The following is a 25298-nucleotide window of genomic DNA, read 5'->3' on the forward strand; positions in this document are numbered from 1 at the left end:
TTCTCAACAAAGGCTGCACTTGAACAGCACTTTGGTACTCAGTTCATAGATACACACCATTTTTAATGTGCTAACTGAATTCTGCTTTAATACATTTATTTCAAATATACCCATAGCCTTAACATCAGTTTTGCATTTGGTGGAGTTGATACGTTCCTCACCTTGCCAGCAGGTGATGTCACAAATGTCTCCATATTTAATGGTGGTTTATTATTACTTTTTTTTTTTTTTTTTTTTTACTATTTTGTATGATGAAATCAACCAGAGGTTTCCTAGCAGAATGTCATGCTTCACATGGTAATAACCAATGGAAATAGTACCAGAAAGGAGCTGAAGTGAGCAACTTGGCATTTAGAAGGATCTGATGCCTTGCACCTTGGCTCCCATGAAGCTCTCCCTGTGCTTGCCTAACAAAGCCAGTCAGATGCTTTTTATTTTAATTGTGACAAGGACTTCTGTGTGGTATTTGCGTGTGGTTCTCTGTACCACGACCCACACCACTGAGTAACATGGCACACATTGCTGACCTAAGAGTTTTGGCAGGACAGATATAAATCCAGCTTTCACGAACCAGAAGCAGTTGCCATTTACTCTATCGATCTGTAATTCATTAACTACTACAGCACACAGCGTAATTAGAAAATTTTACTCAATGTGCTTCCCACTGCTGACTCAAAGGTCCATCGAGGATTCCAAGTATTTTTTTCATAAGGAAGAAGCATATAAAACCCCTCAGGCTGGGTGAAGAATCCTATCTTTTGCTGCAGTGTAATTACCTTTATTGCCTCAGAAAACCCACAGCCACAAGGAACCCAGAGCCTATTTTTTGAGCTCTCTGCATCACCAGCAGCAGTGCTCTACAACACCCACAATGACGATCACGAAAGCTGTTCCATAAAACCCTGTGGCATTTACAGCTGTGTACACTCTGCTCATAACTCAGGTTTTAAAAGGAGATTAATCACACTGTGATCCTCAAACTAGACTGATAAATCGTGACAGCGTCACACAGTGATTCACACGTTGATGACTCAGGCAGGAGGACAATTATGTACCCGGTTCCAAGAGGCAGCACATTAAGAATGAGGCCTACATTCTTACATGAATACATGAGCATGGATGGAAAACCAAATGAGAAGGAACACGACAACCAGAACTGTCCATCAGGTTGTGCTAGATGTCTACCCTGACTGATCTGAGTGTGCAATGTTAAACGTGAGCTTCCTCTTAGTGGTGACCATGTTTTATTAAATTACCCTGCCGTTTTATAGTACAACTCTTTAAATGGTTAAGCTTCACTTTGTACGTGTAATGTAAATCACGAGTCTTAAAAAACAAAACAAAAACCAAAACAAAAAGCCCCAAAACAAAGAAACCAAACATTGTGACGCAGCAAAATATCTTCCATCTTTCACACAAAACAGCACTTTTCCTCTGCTGGTAGAAGACATTAATTATTATGTTTTTGTTTTTTTTTTAACCTGTATTTCAGTGGTCTGTGTAACTTTTACAGAAATCATACACTTAAAATAAACTTAAAAGCACGCAAAAAATTCCAGAGTACACTCAGCCAGCTAATGCTCTGCGAACACTTTATTACACAAATTACATTCAGTTCCTGAAAATAGTGTTCTAACAGTGATACCATCTAAAAATAAGACATCCCGGAAACACATCAAGAAGAGAAAACAATTAAATAGATACTTTTTTTTTTTGTTGTTTTTTTTGTTTTGTTTTTCCTTCAATGCAATATAATGTTAGTGATCTTAAAAAAATAGAAGAAGATTTAGCAGCTTCATTTTCTTGTGGCACTGTATTTTCTCTGTACTGCAACAGGTTAAGGACATGGAAGAGGAAAGGCACAAAAAAGAAATTGGCAACCGAATATTTATAGGAAAAATACTTTCTCGAAGCAGGTAATACAATTTATTTACAAATACAGAAAAGATCCCCAATTTGTTATGAGAAAATACTACCGCTTTAAATCAGTGCTGCAATCAGAAGAAGATTGTATGCTTTATTAAGATGGTCACATAAAAAAACACAACTGCACTGATATGGAACTTCCATACACTCCTCCACTTAAAAAGAGAACCAAAACCAAACAAAAATTAAAGAAACCAGTGTACAGCCCCACACAGACTAGTACAGTTTACAATTAAATACAATTAAATCTTAAACGTGCTTAAGGGAAAAGGAATCTGACATTCTGGGTTGAATCATATAATGGAGAACTCAAAGGCTGTTTTCAGGAGGAAGAAAGTGCTTGTGGAGGTGGAGGTGCTGAGTATTCTTCTTCTGAGTCTGAGCCATCATCTTCATCTTTTTCTTGATCGCTTCCTTCAGTGCTGAGTCGGTCAAAGCCTTTTCGGCTGTAGCCCTTGTGACTTGCAAAGAAGTTCCCAAGGTTGAGGCCACCACCAGCTTTCCCTGTGGGAAGGAAATAGTCGTCAAAAAATTGCTTAAGTGTGAGGGGGAAAAAAAACCACCTACACAGTCAAATACTTCTTTTCAGAGTCCTTCTAGAAAGCGTTCTTAAATATCTGCACAAGAGCTAATTATACAGATGATAGAACAGAAAGGAAACTCATCTTTGAAGTTTCAAATGTTTATTTTCAGCAAACACTGTTTCATTAGCCTGCGTAAAAACTTCTATCTGCATCTCTGCTATAGACGGGCCCATGGTCTCAAAGCACTTCATTCCATTCACCAGATGCTTCATTAACAGACTCTGGTCTTCCACTTCCTTTTTAGTGGGCAGATACTGCTGGATGAAGGGAGTTAGAGAAGACATTTTCCCATAACCTTTTCTGAGAAGGTTCCACTAGAAGTTATCTACATCTACTGTGTGCTTAACAGATCTCAGATGTTACTTACCTCTAAGTCTGCCTAAAATTCGGCCTGAATTTGAGTCAAGTTTGTGCTCCCCATCAGCTGAAAGACAACAGACATTTCAAAAGTGACCTTAAAGATTATATTCTATGACTCAGTAATTATTGCTGTTTTTTAATACAGAGCACAGACACTGAACACATTGACTGGGAGTGCTACGGACACTGAATTTTCAACTTCTTGGTTAAGGTGAAGAGTGATAATCCCTAGCAGAACAATCACAGCACAAACACTCAGTGTATGGTTCTTCAATCACTGAGAAGATTCCCACATAAATTATTTCTCAGAACTTCATTCCTTCAAGTGTTCACTTCTGTTACCGCCAAGAGCTTACAGAAAGGACAAGAACCCCATGGTTTATAACATGCAAAACCAACAACTACACTCTGGCACAGGACAAAATATGGCTTGACATTTGCAGGCGGCAGAGTCCGTCTTCAGAGATGAATGCTTTCTGTAAGACAGTGATCTGTTAATTCCTTTGGGTGTGCTGAACAAATCCCTCTCCCAACAAAGAACTGGTAAATCTTCCAAAAAAGCCATAACCAACATTTCTCTCTGTAATACTTATATTCCATAAATCTGCCCAGGGAGTTTACTTTAACTGGTGTATCTACATTAAGCTATTTCACTACTTGAATCATTACGGAACGTGAAGATGCTGCTGTGCAATGCAATCACAGAGAACAGTATGCTTGGTGTGCCATGCATGCCTGAACACTGAAAACAGTCAGAAGGAGATTTTGACACATCAAATGTTATAACCAATTCAGCAGCACAGTAAAATCAGACTGCTGAACGGCCCATTCTTTCATACTATGTCTGAGCCAACAGCAGAACTATCACTTGGCTGTTCCATGTGCATTTTCTTTGCTTACTGAGAACATCTTCACAAAGTTGTTTATGCCATGCAAAAAAAAAAGTGCAATTATCAAATGTTCTTGAGACCAATTAAAGGTAAGCGATGGATACACATGCTGAAAGGATGGTGGATTGAGGTGCAAGAACAAATTTGGGTGTTGCTGCTATGTGTGTGCTGATGCTTAGTTTGCATGCAACATCACTGAACCTGCAGACAAGGGTACAGGGAGACAGTACACTTCTCCTCACACCCATGTCCCTCTATATTCAGATACATGCTTGTTTTGTACAGTTGCTTATGGTTACCTCCATAGACTGCTGTCTTCCTCCAACGAATAAATACTAAAATCGCCAGCAGGATGACAATAGGGATAATTAGAAGAGTTGTAATAAGAACAAAGGAAACTCCAGTGCTTGCTCGTCGAACCAAATGCTGTTTTTCCTGCTTCTTTAGTGTGTCTGTTGGTTCTGGGTTGTTCTTCAATCTGGCTTCTACAACTGTTTCTGATGCTTTAAAAGGAAGACAATTTCAGTAAGTAATTCATAACCATCAAGCACCAGAACGAGGAATTAAAACAACAACTAGAATGCCTGAAGCGCTGAGTGACAAGGAAATTAAAGGCAAATAGAGACATAATTTGACCTCACTAAAGAGCGATTGCATTCTCCATTCCTGCCAGGCTCCCAAAAGTTTTCCCTCCCAATGTTTACTTCTAACCTGAGAGAAGAACAATGTAAGGTAGAGATAATGAATGATACCACTCTCCAGCAAGAATGCCTTTTCCTTTTCTCAGGATAGAGTGGTGCCTGGCAGAGCTTTGCCTTTAATTAACTAATTAATTAAATTCACAGAGATCCTGGAAAAAAAAAAAAAAAAAAGAAGAAGAAAAAGAAAGAAAAAATCTGTTTTGCAAATAAGCATATCTCCTTTTGCAAGTAACTTCTTTATAAAAAATACAGAAATCTCAAATAGGTTGTACTATCACAGACAAAAAAGATAGCATTTCATGTTATTTTCCATAAACTTGTGACTGCAGGTTACATATTCAGAACTTCAGTATCTCATGCAAGAAATCTGACTCTGTAAAGAGCTTTTGAAAACTTCATACAGTCATTCCCAGCTATTTCCTATCCACCTACAGTGAGAAAAACAGTTTGAATAAAATCCTTTGCATAATGTTTCAAATGTATGAAAGACCATGTACTTCATGCTATTTTTTCCCGACTAAAACTGTCTAGCTATGTTATTTTAATGTCTAAAAAGGTGGCTACATCACAAAGATTGAAACTGTGATGCTATTCTGTATGCAATTGAAGTGATCTGAATGAATAGTAGACACTTCAAATTTCAACTAACATTATTACAGAGATAATCTGCTCTCTGTTCAAATAGCCATGAACTCCTATCTGCATTTTTGCCAACCTCTGAGCAATGCTGCAGTTCTCCAAAAAAGAGTGAGAACACACAGCACGTGCTGGACAATCAGTTGATCAAAGTCCAGCCCTCACAAAGGGCACGTCCTGCTTAACCAACCAAGTCTTCTACGATCTAGTGATCCACCTGATAGATGAGGGAAGGCTGTTGATGTAGTCTACCTTGATTTCATCAAAGCCTCTGACACTGTCTCCCATAGTATTCTCCTGCAGAAGCTGGCAGCCCATGGCTCGGACAGGTACACTCTTGGCTGTGTAAATAAATGGATGGCTGGGCCCAGATAATAGTGCAGAAAGGACTTAAATCTACATAGAGGGAGGAAGACCCTTCAGGGGATCAGGACATCCTGGATGATTGGTCTGTGGCCAACTGTGTGAGGTTCAAGACCAAATGCTGGGTCCCGTATCTTGACCACAACAACCCCAGGCATTGCTAAAGGACTGGGGCAGAGTGGCTGGAAGACTGTGTGGAAGAAACTGACCTGGGGTGTTGGTTGACACTCAGCTGAACATGAGCCAGCAGTGCACCCAGGTGGCCAAGAAGCTCAGTGGCAGCCTAGCGTGCATAAGAAACAGTGCAGCCAGCAGGAACAGGGAGGTGATCATCCCCCTGTACTCAGCCCTGGTGAGGCAGCAATTCAAGTACTGTGATAAGTTTTGGGCTTCTTTCTACAAGACACTGAGGCCCTGGAAAGTGTTGAGGGCAGGGCAGTAAAGCTGGTGAGGAGTATGGAGCACAAATTTTATGAGGAACAGCTGAGGGAACTGAGATTGTTTCATCTAGAGAAGAGGAGGCTCAGAGGAGACCTTATAGCTGCCTACAACTGCTTGAAATGAAGCTGTTGCACGGTTGGTGTCAGTATCATCTCTGGCATAACTAGCAATAGGATGAGAGGGAAGCTGGCAGTTGAGATCTTTTAGAACATTTCTCTGTCCACAAATACATGCGTAAAGTACAGCAAAAAAGTACTGAATCCAACAAAGGAAACTGAATAAGAACAGCTGAACATTTTATAAAGCTCTCTCAGCTGCCAGGCACATTTATGCTGAACAAAAATAAAAACTTTTCCTCTCCAGCATAAAAGTCTATTGGACAGAAGATAAAGGATTAAAACTACTTTTCGTCTTCATGAACAACTAGTTTGGTTTATCTACATACATTCCCTAATCCCCTCATATTAAATTTCTACGTTTTCCTTTTTTATCTCCTGTTCTTATTCAGATAAAATGAAAGCAGTAAGTCTAGAAAGAAATAGATAAGACTACAGTGACTTGAGTTATTTTATATATGGTGTAACCAAGGAGACTGCATGCTGAAAGATTATGCAGAAAGATGAATCAATTGCTGTCCCCAAAAACCCTTCTTTGTTGGCTGAGGATGGTAGAATAAGAAGGCTGCTGGGGAACAACTATCACCGTTATGTTTCAGAGCTATTTCTGCACCTACAGATGCCAATCTAGTACAAAGCAGACAGTGATGTGAAATTAAACCTCTTGTTAAATAATTTTCATCTTCATGCTTGTGAAGCAGATGTCTTTACTGAATACAAAGTGCTGACTGGTGGTGAGTTACTACCTACTAAGTAACATGCCTATAAGCTGCTTTCTCTTAACTTCTCATTTTATCAATGAATATATGTATGAAATGGTGGTGAAAAAGCAATCAAACTAGTTAACATTTTTTTTTTAACTCCAGTTTAGCAGAAATGGACACAGTCTATATGAAAATTGTTCCTCCATTTCCATTCAGAATCAGACTAACCTTTTATTTCCTGCACCTCAATACCAGCCTTTTTAACTGACCGATGTTCCATTTCTGTAAAACAAAATCATTCTTCAGGACAACTGACATTTCAGAAGGACACTCAGTGACATTTTCCTGCTAGCTTTCTCAAATGTACAGTACAGCCTGTAGTAAACAATCCCATTAGCATCTGAACTTCAGAAAGTACAGCCATGTAAAACTATTCAATAGCACACAAGGCCTTAAAAAAGAAGAGACCTTGATTCATAGAAGGTACTTGCAATAATTAATTCTTATGCTTTATGGATATGTGCAAGGCTTCCAGGGAGTCCTACAAAAACTAACACTGCCAATTACAACACAAACCATGATGGATTAAAGACTGGTTGAACTGGGACTCCTTAGCTACTGCAGTGTTATACTGCATCTTCAGCCAAAAAGAAAATAAGGACTTTCCTCTCTGAACATGAAAGTGATGAAGAAATCAATTTGTTCTTATTCTCAGATTTCTTTGAATAAAAGCCTAGAAGTGTTTTTGTTCAGGTTACTGGATGCAGAAAAAAAGGCACATCCATTCAGACTTAAAATTTATCTGGTCCCATTTCCTTTTACTAACAGCGCCCGATACCAAGTGCACCATAGGAAAATGCGTGAATTATAAACAGACAAATGTGGAGTAAGTGGTTTAGTCAGACTGTTGCTGGTTGTGTAACACACCAGAACCCAAGACTTTCACTCATCTATTTTTTTTAAATCCAAGGTTATGTAATGGTGTATTATACTTTTATTCCCTTGAAGTTTATTCATTATTCTTAAATATCTTTATTCCATTTATTCTCTTCTCTGAATCCCACTAAACTGATGTTTGACTAATAAGGCTTCTCTCTCTGACATCAGGCTATTGGGTTTGAGGGTTACTAGATTAAAACTGAGAAATATATTCTACTTGATAGGAACAGAACTTCAAAGGACGCTACATTCATTTTCCAGTGATACATACTCCCCAACAAATGAAAAGAAGTTTAAAGCTGATTTCATTTCAGCCCCAGAAAGTTTTCAAAGGAAGCAGTGGACTTGTCAGCACGTGACACAAAAACAAACAAAATGCTAAAAAGTTATACTTTTGTTTAAGCATGCATTGATGTAATGAGGGGCAGATCTATCATGAGGCAAATGCATTTTGATACCTCCTCATATACACAGGATTCCCCTTTGACAGAGCATACGGTAATGCTGATGAATGTTCTTCTAAAAGAACTTCTGCAGGTAGAGCATTTTGTGCACTGCAATCACTGTGATTAAACCAGTAACAGACAAGTGGTACGTATCTGAAAACACAAGTGTCAGGATGTGACATTAACAACAAAAGGAACATACTTTCTGAAGATGCAAACTTCCACACTGTTCTGGCATGAACATCTCCAACAAATACTGTTTTATCTTCTGAAGCAACAATATCATGTGGCATCTCAAAGCTCTGTGAAGAAAAGCAGCAACAGATTATTCTTCAGTGCATACACATTCATAAGACCTTTTTCACTCCAAAGGCTGAGAATGGTCCTATCTAGTTCTTAAGACTGGAAAACATAGCACATCTAATGCAAGTGAAAGGAGAGGAATTACATCTCTATGGTTTGCTTGTCTTCTCCAGGGATAACATCATGGAGATTATCAGATAAATAAATGCTTAACAATTCATATTTCTATTCTAGCATTCGATTTTATCCAGTGAAATATGGGATACATACTGCATATATAGCTATGAATGACAGTGGTATTGCAATGTAGCTTACTAAATGTGGACATTTTGGATAGCATTATGTGGCTACCCACAGTGTAAACTTGCATTTATTTTTTAAGAAAGAGACTGTAATATTTTTAAGTACAGATTCTCCAAATAAAACATATCAGCATGTACTATTCCGTTAGCATAGCTGCTTTAGGTGTTGATCATTCATTCTCCAAGAAACCCAGTGTGGGTCCTTTTTCAAGGAAGCGTGTTGGCATGCTGTGCCACTGTGTCATTGCTTACAGACTTAATGTTAGTAACAGCTGAACATAGGATCCCATTTTCCAAGTTAAGAGTGTGATGAATGAAAAACCATAATTTACCAGAAAATATATATGATTTTAATGGGAACCCTATCTATCTATCTATCTATCTATCTATCTATCTATCTATCTATCTATCTATCTATCTATCTATCTATCTACAGACACACACATATTATATATATGACAGATCAGGAGACATATCAAAATACATAAAATATTTGAATTACTGTTTAGAATGACAATTAAAGGGTGACATTGCTTGTTATCATATGTTATATTATCTTAAAATATGAACAGTCTCTCAATCACAACCATAAGATGTGCAGACAAGTGTGAGACAAGTGCTGATCTGTTTGAGAAGATAAACGTAAGAGGTGGGTAAACAAACAGTGCCAGAAATATTAAGTCTTTCCAGAATGGGCTTTTTTCCACATGGCTTTAGACTTCAAATTAACTTATTGACCTGAATCATTGTCCTTGGTTTCTGCAGACTAATTAAAGAACTTCAAGGAGAAGCAATAAGCAGCCACAGCGCTGAGCACATTCCAAAGCAACACCTACTCTGTCTACAACTTATAATTTATATACCAGAGAAGAACTAAAAATTATCTGCCACTATTTTTAATGTATGTCTCTTCCCAGCTATTATTACTGTTCCCCACAGTAAAATGTTTAAGGAGTAAATGGTAGTTCATTTTCCTAGCCCTGAAAAACCAAAGAACCTGGAATAAAAACTGGGATAAGTCAGTGTCTTTGTAGATGCACATGCTGTTCCTTCCTAAATGCCTTTCCTGAACATCTACTACATTTGCCTAGACACGGGGAGTTACAGATTCCTCCCTAACACAAGATTCTTAATGAGTCCTTTCTTTCACAGGGGACTTAGGGATACTCAAACTTGCAGCAGCAGGCCTTGACTCAGTAAGACTGACATAGTAAGAATATTTTCTTCCAGTGAGTAGCCTCGAAAACTGAATACAGTGAACTTATTTATCAGGTCGAATTCTCTTAAGTATTCTGTTTTAGGTCTCAAGACTGAAAACTACACCCTTTACAAGCTGCTAACACAAAGAACTGTGTACTGAAGGAAGAAACTCATTCTCAAAAAAAAACCCAGCAAACACCAAACCAACCACCACCAAAAACATATGAAACCAGGAAAAAAAAAAATCAAAATCATCACTCTAATCCTAAGTTGTGTTTCTTCATGTGTAAGGTTTCTCATAAGCCAAATGCAATGGAAGTAGTTAGGAATACCACTAATAAATACTAAAAATTTCAGTGCAGTCATCCTTACAGAACATTACTGAATGAGATTCCCATTACTTTAATATTGTTTTTCATAAACTTCTTTAGTGAAATCTTTCCTAGATAAAGTGTGTCCATTTTACTCGAGCATGTAAAATTTTACAAAAGCATAAAAACAATTCAAAAGTATTTCATGGCTGAATTTAAAGTGTTTTCATTTATTTCACCCAAGATATTCCTAGGTTAACTTGATCTTAGATCAAATTATGAAAGAAGTATACCTGTTCTATTGTCTGGAGACAAAACTGAAGTACGCAGTAATTCTTTCCAAGGATATTTAACTACACAAATTCTTGGAACTATCTAAACTAAACTAACACACTGATTCTCAGGATAATAATGAAAATACTTTCGCAATTATAAATGAACCCATTGTTGAAAACCATTAGGTCAAAAAGCCCTCAGAAGGACTGTGGATGTGCTAACGTTAAGGCAAAATTTCCTATGCGTGTTCATATAGAAATAAAGAATCCCAGTTACAAGTGCACACATTTAGCTTTTGTCAGTCTGCAGGCAGCACAGTAATTTGCTATACTTAGGAATAAATACCTCTCTCTAGAATCAATTGAAACTGGACTGCAAATCACATAGTGTACATGCTAACTAGAAACGGGAATCTTGACATTCATTCTTTAGTGTAAGTCAATCTACAATCAACAATTGTACTTTTTCATAATACTGTATAAATGCCATTTAGACTTTACACTAATCTTCTGCAAAGAGAGGATGTAACCATGAAGTTCAATTTCACTTCTGCTTAGGGACACCATTTTCTTTCTGATATATTACTATCACGCAACTGTATGAATATTTCTGGACCTTAATTTTTCTTCTATATTCATTTTTGATAACTTTCTGCCAACTATAAAGGAAACTTATCTTAACTGATGGAATTAACCAAAGAGATCACATTGACAGTAGTATAATTTTTGAGTGTGACCTGATAATTTAGCTCCCTTATTAAGCTTATTACAAAAAATTCTTTTGACAATTACACATGTAAAAACACCTCATTTTCTACAATAATATAATGATCTTACATAAGTTGCAGTAGCAGAATGTTGTCAACAACTCCTAAACATAAGTATACACAACAGGAACTCAGTACAATACTCTACCTTTCTAAGCGGAATGAAAGTATCAATTATCTCTCCAGTAGAGAAGTTCATAACAAATCCTTGCACTGGCTCTGACTCTCCAGGATAAGGCATCCCATTAACTGCAAAGAGCAGACCACCTGCAACAACATTAGATTTTCTGTAACAACTCAAACATTGTAATCTACAGTACAGATCAATGATAATGGATAGTATTCGTAAAAACCTGCCAGACAGACTGGCAGAGACAGAGGTAACTCAACAGGAAACTAAATAACGATAGGGAAGTTAAGCAAGGTGTCAAAGTCCAAAGTTTGTCATTTGAGAGCTGGAAATGTTGTACAAATGATGAGAATGAAGAAGGCAGAATTTTACAGGTTGGTTGGGCTAAGGAAAACAAGAACATAAAACCATTGAAAAAAATCAAAATGATGCTTTGCTATGGACGTTTACTTTGGCAATAGAAAGTTCTTAAAATGAATTTAAAACGAAGAATCAAGTAGGCAATCAGTGGGACCACAAGGATGTGACAATAGAAGCTCAATACTGGTTACTTCTCACTGTTGAGTATGCTGGGGAGATTCTGACACACAATTATTTTTATTTTTTTTTTTGTAGCAAAGATGTCACAGAAGCCAGTTCAACTTCAAGGAGACACACAAAAAGCTTTAGAAAATTTGGAGGTTAGTAAGACTCCAGGTATGGATGACACCTACTGAAGTTCAGAAGGAAGTAAAATGTGAAATTAAGTGACTCAAGCCAAACTGAGTCATCTAGCACTGCTAACAGCCATACTTCCAAGAGACTGAAAGAGTGCCCGAATATTTCCCATTTACAAAAAAGAGGTCAAAAAAAGTGCCTCGGAAATAAAGATGTACATATATTTCCTTCATTCCCAATAAGAGGGTAGAACAAGACTGGTAAGCGTACAGGTAAGCAAGGCCTGTTGGAAACAAGTTAGTGTGGTTTCTCAAAGGGAAAAATTCAGCATCTCCTGATTGAGAAGGAAAATCACACAAGTAAAGGAGACTGTAGACATACCTGAGATTTTCAGAAATTTTTTGACAAGGTTGTATTTCAGAAGTTACTAAAAAAACAGGGTTGTTATTGGGTGAAAGATCCACTAAGCAAAGGCCAGAGCTTAAATGTCATTTTTCAGGACAGGAAAGTCTAAGTAGTGGGATCCCTCCTTCAAGGATCACAGGCAGAAACATTTCATTAAACGGTCTCCAGCAGAGATGTAAAGAGTAGGGGTGAGCAGTGACGTCATCTCCCAGACTGGGGAAGATACTGAATTCCGTGGAATAGTTATGTGTCTTGACATCAAGAGCATCTGGAAAGACTTTTTGTTAAGGGTAATTGAATTGTCAAACAGATGGCAGAGGAGCTTCAAAGACAACAGCAGGGTGTCACAGCTGTGAGAAAAAAAATAGAAATCTAGATCTTATATATGTGATGCTTATACTGGAACTCACAGTGACAGTTCAAGATCAAAGGGCCAACAACAAAAGGCCTCTGAAATCTTTGGCTGTATGCACAGTGGCAGTTAGAATTTCAAAAGAATGTTGAGCAACAACAGGAAGAACATTAATAAATGAGGACACAAGTTTGCCACTAGGCAAGAACCTATCATGCCTACATGTTGAATACTGAGAGAGGGTTAACTGTTTGCTCAAGAAAGTAGTAGAAAAACTCATAAGCAACAGGTTTATAGGGAGATGCTATGAATACAATGACAAAAGTTATCACCTACCACATCTACGACAAAGTAGTTTTGGGTGTGTGGGGAGAAAAAGAAGAGTAGAGTACAAAATGCTGTCTCTGACAGTGGCAGCAGGAAATGTATTCTAGAGAGGGACTGCATTTTGCAGTCTACTTGCACTCCTTCCCTAGAATGCATCTCCTGCTGCCACTGCCAGAGACAGCAGTGGACTTTACAGAGCAAGTATCTCAACTTGTACAGAATTTCTTAAATTCTTGGAAAATGAAACAGAGATAAACTCAGTATTAAAACCAGTATCAACTACAGAGTCAGGGTCAGACATTCCAAAATTCCTACTTCAGTTCTTAACATTTCTATCCCCTTTGGTGCTGGTATTAAAAATCTGACTAAAAACCTAAATACAGTAATTGTATTAATCATCAAATTTTAACAGTAAATACTACAACTTCTAAATTAGAACTATTTGCTTTCACATCTTTTTATTTTAAGAAACTCAACACTTTTCCTGATGGCTTGGAAGCTCTTGAGTTTGCTCTTCTTAATGGAGCTTGAAATGAATATTTTAAAACATAATTTCTAACGAATTATTGACTGTGCAGTCACTAGGAAGCAAACAATATAATCTACTTGACATCACATTTAGGGAGCCTAATCAGTCATTTCTCAGCAGCAGAGATTTATGCAAGCTTCCCTTCCTGCAAATTGGAAAAACAGCTCAAATTTTCCATTACATCAACACCACCGTGAAAGACAATAAATATCTGGCTGAAGATACATAATGGAACTCTCTATAAAATATTGCTTTATGTATACCGTGACATATTGGCATCATACAACCACTTGAAATCTCAAGAACAAAAAAAAGAATTACCTGGAGCATATGAGACAGCAAACAACTCTCTTCCAAATGATTTGTGCTTTATCTCTCTTACAAACTCCGCAGTTTCTAATCTGAAGCACTGAATTCGACCATTTTCCCTGTCTGCAACACAGAGCTGACTTAACTCAGGGATCAGAGCTAAGCTGTGGGGGATACGAAACTGTGCAGGTCCGGCTTTGCCTGAGGAAGTCTCTGCAAGACAAAATATCCACAATATCTGTTGAAGTACGCACTGAAGCTGTCAGTTCTACTTCAAAATATCAATATTTCACATAACGCAAGAAAGCACCTGGAAAAGAATAAACATTATTCTGTTCTAAAGGAAGAAATTCAACTGAGGCCTTGAAGGTATGACAGTAACAGAATTTTACAATTATTTTTTTTTTTCTTTTTTAAATAAGAGCAATAGTGTCAGCAATTTCACAGTTAATGATAACATGAATTGATGACAGCAGCAAAGCACCAAGAATTCTAACCTTCTCCCCACTGCTTGATGTACAATCCATTTGGAGAGAACTGGATGATCCGGCTGTTGCAGTAGCCGTCAGATACGTAAATGCTGCCAGTGACTGGATCCACAGCCACATCGGTTGGTTGACAGAAATGACTGTGGTCACTGCCTGGCTGCAGAGCTACTCCAAGGATAAGCAATGGTTCTTTTGTATCCACTCCCAGTTTGAAAACCTTTTTAGTCAAAGGGAAAAGAGAAGAGGCTTCAGTTATGAACGGTGAAATAAGAAGAGGGATGACTGCCAATAGAAAGTATATGCATTATTCTGAATAGAATATTTGCATATACTAATCACAACCTTCACATTTGGATTATGTCATCTACTATCAGCTTTACAGCAGTTTTGATTCTAATAAATTTCTTAACATGTAAATTTCCCATGATTACGGCAAACAAAACAGTTGCACGTCCTGAGTTAGAGTGTACAAGAAAACTACTTTTTAATAAAAGAATCACTGTTTTCAAACAGGTATATTTACTTCTGAATACTATGCTCAAATTACAACTTGTATCTGTATTACTTGAAGGCCACGGGGAACAATTTCTGTGGTCATATTGTTAATGTTGATCTTAACAGACCTATATAAATAGCTCACATAAATCTCAAAGAAAGCAAACAAATAATAATGGCAAAATACTAATGTTCAGTTATTACAACTTCACAAACATACCTGATGGAGAGCTACATCAGTGACCCAGTAGTTACCATCCTTATCTATACTCAAACCATGTGGTAAATAAAATCTGCAATCATAATTATGGAAGAATCAAGTTAAAAACTTATTCCGAGAGTAATGATATAAAGTAGATTTGAAGATTTCATTTTTTAACCATGAAATAGCAATATGTTTATCTTAATATACACATATATATACATATGTATATACACACACACACACACATATATATATATTTAATAAAGTACAGCTCTACAAACTAATAACCTGTTGGCATTTCACAAATAATAAGATTTATGTAACAGTGCAGAATTTTCTTTACAAGACTATCTCAAATTTGGAATTCACTTTATCTCTGCATTCTCAGTCAAGCTAACATTAGGTGACTTGGAAGAAAAAAAAACAATACTTCGCATTTCTGCTAATCTGACCGATAGGTTAAACGATATAAATTGGTAGAAAGCAGATATAATAAATTAGGTAAATAATTTGATTATTTGCTGATTTTTCTGTTTTTTAAAAAACTCCAGAGGTTACAATCACACAATGCAATACAAAACAGGCATGTGAAAATGGGTTGGAGATTTCAGGGATTCAAATACATGGAAATGTTAACAGTTCTATTAGTAAAGGCAACAAAATCCACACAAACCACAAAACTTACAGATTTCTGCCTGTGGAATGCAGCAGCTCTGCATTACTTGGATTCAGAACAAGAATCGTGTTTTGTTCAATTGGTCCAAGTCCTCTTTGTTGATAAACAAATTTGCTGTCAAAAGAACTACACAAAAACATTGGAATACAAAGCTAGTATTAGAATCATCCATTGGTGACCAGTACACATGAAACTTAAAGTCAAGTTTTTTATTTTAAATACAGTGCGTGTGACATGACTTTTTTAGTCTATTATTGTGTTGTTGTTGTCTTATTTTATTATTATATGACCATAAAAGTTCTACTATTGGGATGTCTGCATTTCCTACTAAGGCTATGACATCTTCACTCAAAGAGAACAAAACCAACTCAGCAACAATTAAAGATAATTCTAAAGCAAGCTGGCAAACAAAACAAAACAACAAACATTCTAAGTTTTATTATTATTTTTTTTTAAATTATTATTTTGCTATGGCAAATAACAACGTAGTCTAAGTACAAACACAGTTAATCACCAGGGCTTTATATAAATAAATAAATAAATATATTTCTCTTACATGTAAAGTTCCACACACAATTTTCAAAGTAAACTGAGTTTATTAGTAAAAAAAAAAGAAATATTTAAACAATTACAACATTACTATGTATTCGTGACATTAAAAACCAGAACTGATTAATGTTCCAGACATAAAACTACCATACTCTGAGTAAAGGAAAAAATAATCAGCTACTTGTAACCTTACAGAGAAGCTGGCTATTCTTTCAACTTATTGAATGCATTCAGCCTTCAGATGCCATGTTAACCTTCATTAAGACACTATTAACAAAACTTAGGTATAAATGTTAGAAAAGCGTACTTGATTGAGGACAAAAAAATGTTAATAAATGACATACTCTTCCCTCCTGTCTTATATTTTAAAGACCATTTTTAATCTTCCTAAGAGAAACCCAGACATGACTGATGCAACTTGGTAAACAAGAGCATATTTTGTAGTCACAGACAAGGCAAAAAATAGTTATTAAGGCTTTGAACTCCATAGTCCTAACAGCCTAGTCTCTCCAAATATTCATACGTCTAGAATTTTTTCATTGTGGAAAGGCAAAACTGGCTTCATTTGTAAAATAATTCACTCAAGTTTATGCATAGATTACAATTTTAAAAAAGTGTTTAGATACAGTCTTAATCTAAAATCAGTATATCATTTTCACTGCAAATGATCATGAACAAAATGTTAGCAAAACTCTCTGCAGAGCCCTTCCTGGACACTGCCAAGATGCTATGGTGAGATGCTTGTTTGCTACCTATTTATCTTTGCTAAAGTGTGTTAGTTAACCCCAGTTAGTTAATGGATACAAGTGAAAACAGCTGAAGTTCAAGCTCTGTGGAGGTTTTAGTATTAATCAACACAGAAGAGAATCTTAGTGAGGGCACGCATTCCACAAAAACAACAACAAGAAAACAAGATTCTTTCTCTGACTGACTAGTTAGATTGCTTAAAACAAAACAAAACAAAACAACTGATCAACTTCCCTTATTATTATTCTGGATCCCAGTAACAGCCCTGCCCAGAATTCTAAGCTTCACCTGCCAGATGCTCAGCTCTTCTGTGAAATGAATGCTTTCAGCATAAACGAGACTGTACAGTATTTTCAGCAAAGGAAGATTAGTGAACACTGAAATGAGGGTATGGGATGGAATTTCGTGCACCTTCATCCTGTTAAATATTCTTTGAGGAGTTAGACTAGTATGCTACGGAGCTACTCTTTCCAGGGCTTAAGACCATTTTACAAGGTATTCAGCATTTCTTTTTTATTTGATAAATAATAATAAAAAATATTGCTAGTTAAAAAAAAAAAAAAAAACAAACAAAAAGGAAGAATTGAACACCTTATTGTTAAACATCATATTACTCTCCTCCCATCATGGTTTTCTAATATGTTACACAGTTTAAAATCAAAGGACAACTAAAATACATTGAATGTCACAACTTCCAACTTCAAACTCCAATATAATTTCACAGCTATTTTTCTGCTTCTCAGCTGGACGGTCCATACTAATATAAACAATTTAGTACCATGTTTAGAGTCTTTCTGGTATACTATGTATTAAGCTTAGATCGCCTGACCTCATAACCTTTGAAAGTACAACCTAGAGCTCTATTCTTAGTCAATATTGAGACTAAATTAAACCTACCAATCTTGTCAGGAATGCAACAAAGATGTTCAAGAAAGATTTTATATTCTTTATTATGTTTTCTATAATTTGCTCACACAGTGAATCTTTTTTCATGACAAAATCCAAAAAACTTTCCAGTGATTAATTGCTCAACCAGGTGAAAAGTTCCATCTTCTTTTTGAATTGCACACTGCACATACAGCGTGAAAGACAAAACTGAAAACAGTATGTGGTAAGAGAACATGAATAATTTAAGGAGATTATTATTATTTTATTTTTTCAACTATGCCTACAAAGAACTAAGAGCCACTGAAAAGCTGCTACTGTATTACAGGGCTTGTCATTGTGTAACTCTTTCTGTGCTCCAAAAGCAAACTAAAGGTGCCTTATAACACAGCACAGACCATTCATTCAGCTATATTTAGTCGAGTAAGGAACCAGCTTTTATGGCACATATTAATAATGCATTGAAAACATTTGTGTAGTTTCTAATAGCACAGATTCTTCTTTTCTTTTTTTTTTTAATTATTTTTTTTTTAAATTTGTTTCTGTACTATGCTGGTGAAGCACTAAAATAGAAAAATTCAGAGCATTCAGGCTCAATTCATCATGTTTAAGATTTGCTAAGAAAGAATATGCTCAATACTTCTGTATTTCCCGCTATAATGATAACCATTAACTTCCAAGTTTTTATCCCTATGCACGTAAAAGCAACAGGAATGACAATTATTTTGATAGAAAGGAGTATCAATTACATTAAGCCTCTGAACTTGGAAATGAAGTAACTGATGGAGACAATAAAGCAGCAGCAGAAATAAGTTGTAAGAAGATGAACTAGAAATGAATGCACTTCATTTACAAAAGGAAACTAAACAATATTGAATGAAGTGTTCAGGCAGCACATACAATACTTTTTTGAAACTGACTTTTTCCACACAGTGTGCAACAGTCAAACTCTAAAATTCAATGATGACAGTGCAAACATTTCACAGGGATTCCTTAACTATAAATAAGCTGGTGCACTTGTTGGTAGGGGGGTAACTCCCTATAGCTACAGAACATAAATCATTGTTTCTGGATGGTCCCCATAACAAAAGATTCAGAATATGTGCAATGGCTGCAGTCTAGGACTGGACTGAGTTAGGAGAATCCTTTTTGAACACAGTGTAGTCATTAGATACGTCAGTAGATTTCAGACCTATGCCAGTGCCTCACCACTTTCTGAAAAAAACACCAATTTCTTCCTCCTTTGTGATCTAAAACTACTCTCTGTTAGTTTAAAACTATAGCCTCTTGTTCTATTACTGAAATCCTTAGAAGTCTTTCTCCACCTTTCTTATGAACTGTTTATCACAGTAAGGTCTCACCAGAGCATTCTTTTTTCTAGGCTGAACTGCTCCTCAATGTATACATTGAGAGGTGCCCCAGCCCCCTGATCAGGCTCCACTTGCTGCAGCAAGTCCATGTCCGTCCTGTGATTAGCCCCAGAGCTGGATGTAGTACTCCAAGTGGGGTTTCATGAGGGTGGAGTAAAGGGCCAGACTGCCTCTATGCAGCTTGGTGTCATCTGCAAACCTGATGAGGGTGCAGTCAATGCCAGTATCAATGTCAATCATTTAGACATTAAATAGTATTGGTCTCAGCATGGATATTTGAGGAATATCATTCATTGCTGGTTTCCATTTGGACACTGAGACACTAGTTTTAAATTTTCAGTACTTTCTTCAGTGACACAAAGAGCAAAATCTGAGTTAATCTGTAGGATGATGAGGAAAAAAAACAAACCAGCTTTCACTTGAAGAGGGTTGCTTGAAGTTGCAGCATGCGTCACTCTTTCAAATTTGTCTATATTTATATACACTTGAGATGGCGAGATCACAGGTACAATGCACAAGGACATAAATCATTGCCTGATCTTCTCCATTATCTTATTTACCTCTCACCCATAAATTAGTACTTGAAGCATCATTTTAGTATAAGGCTGAGAAAGCCGCTACTCTGATTTTTGAAAGATACCTTAAAACAAAGGAACTGAAAAAACAACAACCACCCTAATCTTTAGCCTTTAAGTTACATACATGGAAAAGGGAGGCTTACAAAAATCAGAAAAGCAAATTTACTACCAGCATTCTGTTAAAAGCTATTACATATTACCTACAGTGTTCTGGTACAATCTGAATCAGATTTTGTACCTACAGTTAGATATGCTGTTTGAAAGTAAAAGACAGCATTACATAAACGGGGACACCATACACTATTTAGAATGTTCTGTCCTTATATTATATATTTTTGTATGTATTAAACACTAGAAGAATGGCTTTTCTTCTCTTTTTGAGATGACACTAGTTTTTAATTAAGTCAGCAATGAAAACAGTAATGAAAAAAGCATGTTCTCTTGAACAATCTCTTTTTTTTTTTTTCCCCCCAGTGGATCTAAAGACAGATGCGTTCAATTCAGATGAAACAAAGCTAGCTTTGCATGCCTTAAACACAGGCATTAATAGCAGTAAATTTTACTAAAATACCACTCTCCCAGACTAGTTAATCCAGACAACAAAATGGAGAAGCAGGCATAATTCAAGCTCACAATAACTTGGGTATGCAGTTTTGGAACCTAATGTACAATGACATGTTCTTACTGTCTACAGATCTAGCAACCCCATAGGTTGTCAGTCACAAGCTCTGAGTCTCCTCCTCAAGGCACTTTCAGCCAAAGAGCTGAATTTTGAACAGCAGAGGATCTGCACAAAGAACTGAATTTTAAATAGAAAAGGATCTGCAATCTACTGTTTCTTCAAGAAGATACTCAAACAGTATACACCAATTTGATCTTTTAACATGTAATTCTGCAAAGAATCTACTTACTTTTCATCCCAAACATGATCACCTCTGTGGAAGATAACTAGGTTATTCTCACGGTCCAGAGCCAAACCAGAAACTTGGCCTAGTTTGAGGTCTAACCCTGGCCACTCCATAGCCTCTTCTATGTGGAAATCTGATTAAAGAAACAAAGAAAAAACATTAACACTGTGTATTTATATATATATAAAAAAAGCCCGTAAAATCCATAAACAGGAGTGTTTGATATTGTACCTCACATGCATAATTTTCTTGAAAGCACTGCAATTCAATTCCAAGCATAATCTTATTGCAGTAAAGCATGCACTAACACTGGTATCCTGCTATATGCAGGAACACAGAAATTTCAAAACTGCTACTGTCTTCATTCCTCTGTGCCTTATAAGCATATAGGTACATGGCTTTCAGATGTCTGAAGAGCTCTGTAAATACTAACACTGATCAATTACAGAAACATACAACTGTTAAACATATATATATTATATAAAATTTTATATATATATATATAATAGTACACATATAATTATATATAGTGTCATATGCATACAATATATACTTACATAATATTACAGAAACAGATGTCTAAGTCTGTTGCAAGAAATGAAGGGCATAATATCTATCACTGTTTATGAATGAGGACGCTATTTAAGAACAAATGCTGGGTGGTTTTTGAGTAACACAAATCTGACCTAACACTAAATCAAAAGTACAGGATTTAGGCAAGTGAACCACTGCTAATAGGTTGGATACTTCCTGCATTTGTCTTAAATTGTAAAACTCAATGAAGGAAGAAAAACATAGCTGTAACTTTAAAATTAAAATTGGAAATGTAGAAAGCAGTTTATTTCAACCTCTGTTGTATGTAAAATTTGACTGATTAAAGACAGAAACAAAGTAAAAATTTTAGAAAAATTGTAGAGTTTGACTAAGAGAATTTCTCAAATATAAAGTGCTTAACATGAAATCAGAAAGAGGTTGGTTTGCATTGTGGCTGCATTATGAAAGAACAACTGAGATGGGAGACAATCCCCGAAATCTTCAGGCCACAAGCTCTACAACCCGATAACCATATGCCCCACTTCCTGCGGGAAGAGAATGGGAAGAGATGCAGTCTGAGGAGTAACAGATGTGTGGGACAGAAAACAACCTTCTACAATCTACTGCAGGAAAAGAGAAAAACAGTGCTGAAACCTGGCTGAGACTAAGATATATTTTACCTCTGTAGTTTTACGTAACAGAGTAGGTTACAGAGAAACCAAGGCAAATCTAAGACAACCGTCATCTGCTGTGAATACAATCAAACAACTGCAAAATTTTGAACAAATTATGTCCTAATCTGTAGTAGTTTTAGCCTTAAAAAAAAAACAACAAACAACAAAAAAAAAAAAACCAAAAAAAAAAAAACCAAAATCTTGAAGCTAAAAGAAGAACTGTTAAGAAAAAAAACATATTCAAAAATCCCAGAGTACATGGGGATCATCAAAAATCTGTACAGTACAGATCACTGACAGCAAGCACAGTACCAGGTACACTCGCCTGCAAATCCAGTGTCACTTGGTCAATCCATACTTATACATATTTAATGTTTTGATGTTTCTTGATCTCTAAGACTTCTCAAAATAAATAAAATAAAATAAAATAAAATAATAAAATAAAATAAAATAAAATAATAAAATAAAATAAAATAATAAAATAAAATAAAATAAAATAAAATAAAATAAAATAAAATAAAATAAAATAAAATAAAATAAAATAAAATAAAATAAAATCTACAACATCTGAAAGTCTAAACACAGAAATATACATTTTGGTCTTTGTAAAATTCAGTTTCTCAAAAGTGATGATCTACAAGACACAACATTTTATTGTCTCTTTTTAAAAAGACTGAAAGATTTCTGATGGGTAGAAACAGTAAAATAATAGAATCATTTAGGTTGAAAATGAACCTTAAAGTGAAATAGTCTTAATCATAAAAAAAATCTGCATTTTCTTCCAGGTTTTCAGAATTCATTTATTATGTTTTTGTTTTTTTTTTCCCTTTGCAAGTTTCTGGCAGGAAGCCCTCATAAAAAGGTGCATCCAAAAAGAGAACTTGCTTTTCTTATAAAAGCTTGCATGCTGAATTCGTACCTTATACATCTGAGACTATTATTAACTCCCTACAAAAGCAGCCCACAGACCAGTTACACATGAAACCAAACAATGACTTATACCCATTAAAATAACTTAAAAATACATCTATATGACTCTCAGTGATTTTGTTGTAAATGTGATCTGCATGGCAATTCTTTTATTAAGAATTAAATAAGCTTCCAAAATGCAAATCAGCTTCTATCCTTCCTAGAATTGAAAGGATAAAACCTCAATTCATAGGTAAAACTCTCTGTAAACCCCTTAACATTACCAATTTTATTCATTCACTTAGCATTCATTTACTCCTTCATTCATTTACTCCCTGCCACCATAATTGTCGTTATTTACAATTGTTGGCAAATGTAAACAAGAAACCTAAATGGAGTTTTTAAAATTTGAAAAATCATACTGTTAATTAGAATCAGAAGATGCAGTTGTGCTGTTGCACTGATATGGAACAACATGACTGACCAATGAACAGTCACAGGCTAATTAGATTAACAGTGCTGGAGAAGCAGTAGCATAAGTTTAATATGTATATGATATTATTTATATCATTTTATTATATTTTATTATTTATTACTTATCTGTCTATTATTTATTTATTATTATATTATTATTTTTTATATTATTAATATATATGACATAATATGTACAACAACCTTACTTACCTGGTCACTAGAAATTTCACATCAGTCAAAAAAAAAAAAAAAAAAAGAAACAGAACATTTGGCAAGACTAAAAATATTAAACTTTTAGAATCCTGGTAATTGTTAAGCAGTTAAGGGAAATAAAAGTTATAATTTAGCAGAAGCCTGACTTCTCCAAACGTGCAGAATTTTTTAATTCAAAATAACAATTTTATGAAGGGTGCAATGTTTCTTCTCATTAAATCATCACAATTTAAAATCTTAAATCTCCTTTCTCTATTAGAGAAAAAAAAACGTCAGAGCAGCAAGGTTCTGTTCTCTAGTATGTATAGATGCAAAACAAAACGTAGATGTGATTAAAGGCTTTATTGCACTAAAAAAATTACCAAAAGATGGCGCTGACAGCTTCTGCTGTTCAGAATTTCTGTAATTAGCAGTATGAGAAACACTGGAAACGAATGCTAACATCATTTCAGTTTTGCTTTATCTCAGAACTGCACCATTTAGAAGTTCATTTGTTAGTGCTCCACCAACACATTCCCCTCTGATAAATATAGAGCAACTAAAGAGAAACTATCAGAGACACTTTCTACAGTCAGAATTAATGCCATATGGTGTTGTGAATAAGACGTGTACTCAGTTTGCTGACACTCTTTCATCTGAATCAGTTAAAACAAAGCATTTTCCAGGCCTTTTTCCTTCTACACACCACATATGACCATTCTGAAGTTATCAAAATGGTTTTGCAGAAATATACATTATCCTCCCAATCATTTAATTCTACTGTTGCTTATGGAATCACTTATGTTTAACACTTATTAGGCGTATGACAATATCCCAACTGTTTTTTTGGGTTTTTTTTTTTTTTGCCTCTATGTTAATAATTTGACAGGTTTTCATTTAACCAAGTGAAATAAGCGAACACTAGAAATTCCCTAGCTTTGGCTTTCCATTTAATACATACCTATAAGTGTGCTGAATTTGAATACTGTAACAAAAGCTCACATAACACTACATTTTGAATAGAAATAAAGAAACGAATGATGTATAATTGTATACAACAGTACTTCAAAACATCAAGCTTGTTGGTTGCAACATAAAAGCAAGCATGTGCTGCTGCAACTGACGCATACAGATGACTTCCATGCATACATATCAGTTTCTTTTATAAGATACTGATTCACATGCTGCATTATTTGGCTTTCCACATTAGCAAAAGTAAGCACAATCACACAGTCAAAAATGCAAGTAAAACAAACACAACACTTTCAAGGTTTCTGCTGTCATAGAAACCTGAAGGGAATGAATTATAATCCTAGTATAATGAAATGGCCTGTCCAGGAATATTAGGATAGCCAAAGCCAATTTGTAATGAATATTTCAATTCTAAAGACTTTTTTCATCATTTACTACAGATCTTTCAGAATGAGAGAAAAACAGCTGATAGAATTACAGCAATGAATCTCAAAATCTTGACAAACCAAAGTAAATCTTAAAAAAATCAGAGTACAGAGGTTATCTCTGTGACTAATTCCCAGTAATTAACCATATTAAGAAAATTCCTCAGTCCCGGTGATTAGCATGTACTTTTAGTTTTAGCCTGTTCCAGCATTACTGATATAAAATCTTTAAGTCTTAAAAGTG

At 35.6% G+C, this 25298-nt stretch overlaps 1 protein-coding gene across 4 annotated transcripts in view; it reads right to left on the reverse strand.

The window, feature by feature from the left end:
* Positions 1-1575: 1575 nt before the first annotated feature.
* PAM (peptidylglycine alpha-amidating monooxygenase) overlaps positions 1576-25298 on the reverse strand; it is a 112504-nt gene continuing 88781 nt past the window's right edge. For 3 of the 4 annotated variants that reach the window (XM_015849430.2, XM_015849427.2, XM_015849428.2), the window contains 11 exons: positions 20878-21007; positions 15847-15963; positions 15177-15249; positions 14471-14678; positions 13986-14186; positions 11413-11531; positions 8309-8408; positions 6950-7003; positions 4060-4263; positions 2878-2934; positions 1576-2430 (listed from right to left, as the gene is read on the reverse strand). In XM_015849430.2, coding sequence (XP_015704916.1) covers positions 2249-2430; positions 2878-2934; positions 4060-4263; positions 6950-7003; positions 8309-8408; positions 11413-11531; positions 13986-14186; positions 14471-14678; positions 15177-15249; positions 15847-15963; positions 20878-21007 — 1445 coding nt within the window. In that variant the 3' untranslated portion in view covers positions 1576-2248. The remainder of the gene's footprint in view (positions 2431-2877; positions 2935-4059; positions 4264-6949; positions 7004-8308; positions 8409-11412; positions 11532-13985; positions 14187-14470; positions 14679-15176; positions 15250-15846; positions 15964-20877; positions 21008-25298) is intronic. The other variant, XM_015849429.2, reaches the window with a different exon arrangement.

This window comes from Coturnix japonica, chromosome Z (assembly GCF_001577835.2).
Source record: "Coturnix japonica isolate 7356 chromosome Z, Coturnix japonica 2.1, whole genome shotgun sequence".
Taxonomy (NCBI): domain Eukaryota; kingdom Metazoa; phylum Chordata; class Aves; order Galliformes; family Phasianidae; genus Coturnix; species Coturnix japonica.